Genomic DNA, 7,636 nt, shown 5'->3' on the forward strand with positions numbered 1-7,636 from the left:
ATACTGTATATATATATATATATATGTGTGTGTGTGTGTGTGTGTGTGTGTGTTTGTGTTTAGATATAAATATATTTATAAATAACATACATACAGTATATTCATCTTATTTATTTAAATATATAAATAATCAAGAGTAATTTATCAACAGTAGATCATCAGTGATCACTTGTCATAAACGTTTAGTGTTATATCTACTATTATATTGGTAACACTTTACAATAAGGTTAATCAGTTAACATTAGTTAACTACATTGGTTAACATGAACTAAGAATGAACAATACTTCTACAGCATTTATTAATCTTAGTTAATGTTTTTCTAAACATGTACTAATGCATTATTAAAATCAAAATTTCTGCTTGTTAACATTAGTTAATGCACCGTGAACTAACATGAATTAACAATGAACGAATATTTTCATTAACTAACCTTAACAAAGATGAGTAAATATTGTAGTAAATGTATTGTTCATTGTTTGTTCATGTAATACATGAAATAACATTAACTAATGGAAAATTATTATGAAGTGTTACCATTACATTAAAGTATTTTTTTACTCTTCTTTTTTTTTCGTCAGTCAAAATTGAGATGAAGTCCGTAAATAATGATTATAAATAATGCTTGTCAATATTGTCCATGCTGCATATGTGCCTTTATTATAGCATTTCACATTAACAATTCCAGAGTATTGATAATATTATTCCATAAACACTGACCGAGGCTGTTAAACTGCACATGTAAGCTTTACAAGATGAAGTTTAATTATATATTCTATTCTATTCTATAAATATATTCACCAGTTGTTTAAATATATATTCAATTTTTTTTTGTTATTAGTTTTTATATTCACCAGGTGATTTTTCTTTCATTGTTATTCACCATATTTTTTAATTAATCTTTTATTATTACTTTATGTAAATCACTTTGGAAAAAAAGCATCTGCTAAATGAATTCATGTAAATGTATTTTTCACCATGTGATATTGTTTTTTTAATCATTATTCACCAGTTGGAGATGTGAAGGTGAAGGCTATAATGTGTTAACAAATTGCTGTAATGTACCCTGCAGTTTTACAAACAGAGAGATAGGGAGCGAGTGGAGGAAAAAAACCTTGCTAAGCAGGTTTATTCGTTTTTTGTTAAGACAAGTTAATGAAGCTGATGTTCGCTGGATTTAACTGCACACACATGTTGAGTGCCATGTGATGTCACTGCATGTGCTTGCGTTTAAAGAGGACTCCAGCGCAGGTGATCTAATCCAATAAGAGCACAGAGGAGAACCAGATGTGGAGACCAACAGCGATTGACCTCATATAGGGTGGCGTGAGACATATTTTACTGTTTATGGGAGTTATGAGCCTCATTCGGGGGTCTAAATATAGATAAATTAACCCTGGAACACACATATACTGCATCCTTACCTTGGTCTCTGGAGATATCTGGTCTATACCAGAATTTGGACGTGTCCTGGACAAACTTCACGTTCAGCCTGGTCTCCGGACTTCCATCTGGGAAATGAAATATGCACTTTATTTAGCAGTCCATCAGCTGTAAACTGAAATTGGTTTAATATGCCTAAGCTAATGAATGCAGTACAAAACTACACTGACACACAACCACCTGTCTAAAATTACACTCAGGGTCATTAGTATCTTATTAAATTACCGACAGTGACACCTACAATAAAGCACACATTTCTCACAGCCCAAGAACACAGATCCTGTAACAGCACAGATGTAATACATGTCTTACTGCTCTAAGAAACGGTTAGTACACAATAAAAATATTAAGGACACACATTTTTTTTTAAATGTTATTTGAATGCTATCCTAAAAGACATGAAAGAAGATATAGTCCATGGCATGTAAACAATAAGAGAATGCTATTTTATAGGTTCTCATCAACAATTTAAATTTATGAATTTTCTACTTAATGCATCGGTTCATTGTATTCACTGTGTTTAATGTACTTGCATTAGTATGAATTTTCTACTATACATTAATTTACGTTTTGTAATTTACAAGAAATGCTCTAACATCTGATTACATTGAGCTCGCTTTTTGCATTTCCACTATGGTCCATAACGTTTATTTATTATAATATACAGTACTATTTAATAGTTTGGGGTCATGGGATTAAAAAAAAAAAAAAAAAAAAAAATTTTTGATTTTTTATGGACTTTTTTTTCACAGAATCTTACTAATGGGTCTATGCAAGACAAAAAAGGTTGGAAGTTTTTCTATTTTAATATATTTTAAAATGTAATTTATTCCTGTATTGAAAAGCTGAATTTTCAGCATCATTACTCCAGTCTTCAGTGTCACATTTGCTGCTCAAGAAAAAAAAAATCAGGATTTTTGAACAATAGAAAGTTCAAAAGAACAATATTTATTTGAAAGAGAAATCTTTTGTAAATGTCTTTACTGCCATTTCTAATCAATTTTAAAAATCCTTGCTAAATTGAAGTATAATGTAAAACAAAACAAAAAAATCTTACTGACCCTTTGAATTCTTACAAATTTTAGAATGGTAATATATATTTATTATGAAAAATATCTAAAATTCAGTTCAATACAGATCAACATTCCATATATGGCATTCCTGTTTATGATTAATTCATACTTAAAAACTACACAATCAGCAGTTACTTAGAAAACTTCCTTAAACTTAAATTCAAAAGACAATTAATTTCAAATCGAATTCAGTAACTGAATTGGAATTTGAAGGCATTCTGATTCCACTTATCCCTACTGGAATTTATCTTCATGAAGTCTTACCACACATGTTGAGTTTGGAGAAGTCAGGGAGCGTGTGGAAGAAATGAACGCTTGGAGTGCTGCCGCCACTGGACACCGGGGAGGACATCTTCCCGTTGAGCGTTCCGTAGGACAGTCCGCCATTGGAGCGATCGCTGCTGGACATGCGTCTCTTTTCAGGAAGCTGAGGTTGGGGGGCAGGACTGCCCTGCCTGAATCCCACTCCATCTATGTATCCCGCCGGAGAGACTGGGAAAGAAGGTGTAGATGGCGGCTGGTATCCAGAGGAACTGCTTTGGCGTGAAAGGGCTCCGTGCCGCTCTTCCGGAGTGGTGTAGCCGCTGTATATTGGGTGTCTGTCCAGACTGGGGCTACCCTGTGTTAGGGACAGGTGGCATCCCAGAACGGGGCTGCCATGGCTGGGATGTGTAAGTGAGGATTGCCTGCTCAGGATGGGGCTACCCTGGTTGGGTTGGGTAACAGATGGCAGTCTACTCAAAACCGGGCTGCTTTGGTTAGGCAGAATGATTGGTTGATTCGGGGATGCCTGTCGGTTGAGGACCGGGCTGCTCTGGACGGCTTGTCCCATAGGTTGCCTGCTGAGAATCGGACTGCTCTGAGTCCCATGGGTGATGGGATACTGTCTGGACAGCATCGGACTGCTCTGCGTTCCTTGGGACACCATTGCGTGTCTTCCTTGCAGGGGACTACCGGCCATTCCAGGCAGATGACCATTGGCCGGGGTCGGCTGTCGGCCCAGAACGGGACCGTCCTGATTAGGTAGTCTGTGCTGGAGGCCAGGAGCGGACGTCAGGTCGGGCAGGACGACTTGGTATCTTGTGCCAAGGCTTCCGGCGAGTGGCTGGATGGCCGTGACGTTATTTTGCACGGCCTCTGGTAGAGAGGGGCTGATATCAGGGGTGATGTAGCCACCCAGCATGCTGCTAGAGGTGGGGTAAGAGGGTGTGGGTGTTTGGTATGTGCTTTTGGAGGGCTGGGAGTGAAGGACGGAGTCGACAGCAGCCTGGGACAGAGAATTCAACCCCACCCCGCTATCGGTCAATGTGCTTTCACTGAAAGAGCGCAAAACAAGTGAACGAGAATGATTATGATAATGATTTAAGCTAATTAAGACTGATATTAAAATGCATTTGTAAACAGACAGTAGACGGATACTTTTTAGCTAGATTGCATTCTGCATTCAGATGCATTTATTGTGTAATCAAAAAGATTTGATCTCACAAACGCATACAAAATGCTAACTTTCTCTCACATTAAGAGAGGCTGCATTTAATTGCATGTAGCTATAGGAGGATAATGAAAACATTTGCATGTATATCATTCATTCATTCATTAAATTATTAGTTGGTTATTATTTATTTTATTATTTATCATTTTTTTCTATGACAGTCAAGTATTGTAAAAATGCTTTATAAAAACCAAACAAAATGGTTGATAATTTTACGTTAATAAAATAAACACAAATGGGCTGATCTTCACCAAGATAAGCTGCAAGGTGGACCAAATGTATGGTGCTACTCAAAATCTGGATATTCCAGTAAGAAATCAGTGTGTAAATCTATTAAAAATTGCTTTCAAAAATAAAATAAAATTAAAAATAAATAAAAATAAAACAACAAAGATAGCACAATTACAAAAATGTTAACTAAAATTAAAATGGAAAAACTGAAAATATTAAAATAAAAGCTAATTTAAAATATATAATAATATATTACTATTCTATAATAGAACTGTATATATATATATACTCAAATAACACTGTATGAAACATGAGGCTAGCAGCCACTTACACTGCATCTAGGCTCTGAATGGGGCTGCTGGAGGAAAGAGGAGCGTTGTAGGCATGGGACGGCCCAGCAGGACGAGCTAAGCTGTCGCTGTCATATGCTGGAGACACAGGCGACGCTGGCGGCCCACTTGCAGCTGCTTTGGCCACAGACTCCACATAGCTACGAGGCTCTGGCAAAGAAACAAAGAGAGAAATACCTGTGAGTGCAAGAGTTTAGACGACTCGAGTCAAACAAAAAGTCCAAACTAAGATTATATATAAATACTTTGTAAGGCCGAGAGGTGACATCTGACCCTGAATTGTGAAGAAACTTCATTAAGGTCAGGTGAATAGGATAAAATGAGTTGTAATGAAGAATGGAGACGACCGTGATGTGTAAGATGACAAAAATCGGCCAGAAGGTGAGGTGGCTTGGATGTAATACTAGACTTAAATCTTATGCATTCTTACCTTCCTCATCCTCACTCTCTGTTTTCCAGACAGCATATATTACTATTCTATAATAGAACTGTATATATATATATATATACTCAAATAACACTGTATGAAACATGAGGCTAGCAGCCACTTACACTGCATCTAGGCTCTGAATGGGGCTGCTGGAGGAAAGAGGAGCGTTGTAGGCATGGGACGGCCCAGCAGGACGAGCTAAGCTGTCGCTGTCATATGCTGGAGACACAGGCGACGCTGGCGGCCCACTTGCAGCTGCTTTGGCCACAGACTCCACATAGCTACGAGGCTCTGGCAAAGAAACAAAGAGAGAAATACCTGTGAGTGCAAGAGTTTAGACGACTCGAGTCAAACAAAAAGTCCAAACTAAGATTATATATAAATACTTTGTAAGGCCGAGAGGTGACATCTGACCCTGAATTGTGAAGAAACTTCATTAAGGTCAGGTGAATAGGATAAAATGAGTTGTAATGAAGAATGGAGACGACCGTGATGTGTAAGATGACAAAAATCGGCCAGAAGGTGAGGTGGCTTGGATGTAATACTAGACTTAAATCTTATGCATTCTTACCTTCCTCATCCTCACTCTCTGTTTTCCAGACAGCAGAAGAACAAAATTATAAGACAGAAATAGAAGAAGTTCAAAGAGATGGGGAGAAGAAGGGATAATTGCTAAGCATGAAAAAACAACGAACGATAACAGCTTTTTTACATTCTAAGCCCATATTAATTTCTTCCATAATCACAAAAACACAACCTCTGTTTGTTTTCCATACAAGCAAAGTGGAAGGCTATTCATTAAAGAGGAGAAAAATCCCCCCCCTAAAAAAAGTGTAAAAGTAGTCCATACGACTTGCGTTTTGTCTCCTTTTGTATTTTACACTAGTAAAAATGAATCGTAATGACACAAGGGTGAAAAACAAAGAAAGCATTTGCACATTTGTGTAAATTATTACTTTTAAGAGAACAAAAAAGTGAAACACAACCAAAGAAAACACAATGCAATCTTCATTTGCATTTTTGCTGCTCGAAATACCAGCAGGCCCCAGTGAAGATTAAAAAATCCAAAGTCGCATCCCTTATCTTCAAATAAGCACATGACATCATTTAAGATAACTACAGTAAGACAAAGAGGCCCCTGTGACACATCATCTCGTAATAATCTTAGTGTGTGTACTGTATGTATGGCTCCTTGTGTTTTGCAGGCCTCAAATTAATTCCCTGAGGAGCGACGCTAAAATCAGCCCTGCATGAGAACTTGTTCCAAACTAAAGAGTCTCCGCGACTCCTCATAGGATCCTGTTACCTCCGACTCTACAAAAAATACAGTTTACGGTGAATCTCACCGAACCTGCCGAGACATGACCAGGTCATATATCACCCCGGAAATCAAAGGAAAGAAATAAGAAATGATAAAGGAAAATAAATGTGGACTTGTTTTCATGACTTCACCCCTGGAGACATTGTAAGACTGCATTAACAGAAACAATTTAATAAATTATTTTTTGGCTATATTTCTGCTGAGCTTGCTAATATCAAGCTTAAAAATCATCATACCATCAAACATTAAATATATCCTTGGGACAAAGAGCGTAATAAATCAACTTAAAAATGGGCTCTGTTCCAAAAACTAGTAAGCTGTCTTGTCTACTGCCTATATAGGGAGCTACTTACTAAGACAACATCCTCATAAATGACTGATTTGGCAACTCTGGATATATTTTAATTGAGTTTGTTCTAGCATGGTGTAGGCTTGCCGCGATAGACGGTGTTGACGGTGATACCGGTGTTAAGCCGCAACACCGGTTACGTCACTTGCCCACCGCGTTACTGACCTAGAAAGTACAATAATAATGTACAATAATAAAAAAGTACAATATCAATGATCACTTTAAATGCCACCTATGTAGGCAGCTCACTAGGTTTTGGAACAAAACCTTTCACTCTCTTCCACAGATACACACACACATTAAAAGACCACAGTAAAATGATTCCAAGATAACCGCATATAAAAAGAAAACACCAATCCATTTAAAGATACGTATGAGCTCACGGCTCAAGAGAGTAGAAAAGGAGAAGGGGAAACACTTGAGAGGGAGAAATGAAAGGTTATTTTGATATATGGCCCACAAGATGTATTTGAGCTCCCTATATGGAGCACAGCATGGAGTGGCTCAGACCAAAGCCAAAAGACCACGTGTGTCTTCATGTGCATTTCACTGTATATGTGTGCAAAGCCTCACCTGAGCCTGTCTGGTTGAGCAGTGGTGCTGAGATAACAACATGACACTCTAATAAGCATAAAAATAACAGTCTTTAATATTGAGTAAAGTAGTCAATTTTTTAATTACAGTATATTAAACTAAACTGAGCTTTCTTGAACTGATATTTTGTATTAGGAATACGCTACTGTTGAAAAAGTGACAGTAAAGACATTTCTAATCTTACAAATTGTTTCCACAAAAACAATAAATTAAAAAAAATAATAATAATTAAAGCAGCACAACTGCTTTCAACATTGATAATAATAAATGTTTATTGAACAGCATTCTAAGCATATTAGATTGATTTCTGAAGAATCATGTGACACTGAAGACTGGAGTAAAATAGTTTACTTAC

The 7,636-nt window shown here is 37.0% G+C and overlaps 1 protein-coding gene across 2 annotated transcripts in view; it reads right to left on the reverse strand.

Moving 5' to 3' along the window:
* The window catches only part of LOC107744820 (tensin-1-like), a 267,547-nt gene that overhangs the window by 10,675 nt on the left and 249,236 nt on the right, over nt 1-7,636 (reverse strand). For both annotated transcript variants that reach the window (XM_016558643.1, XM_016558642.1), the window contains 4 exons: nt 5,589-5,606; nt 5,140-5,308; nt 2,779-3,830; nt 1,423-1,509 (listed from right to left, as the gene is read on the reverse strand). In XM_016558643.1, the coding sequence (XP_016414129.1) occupies nt 1,423-1,509; nt 2,779-3,830; nt 5,140-5,308; nt 5,589-5,606 (1,326 nt within the window). The remainder of the gene's footprint in view (nt 1-1,422; nt 1,510-2,778; nt 3,831-5,139; nt 5,309-5,588; nt 5,607-7,636) is intronic.

This window comes from Sinocyclocheilus rhinocerous, unplaced genomic scaffold (assembly GCF_001515625.1).
Source record: "Sinocyclocheilus rhinocerous isolate Xijiao unplaced genomic scaffold, SAMN03320098_v1.1 scaffold528, whole genome shotgun sequence".
NCBI lineage: Eukaryota > Metazoa > Chordata > Actinopteri > Cypriniformes > Cyprinidae > Sinocyclocheilus > Sinocyclocheilus rhinocerous.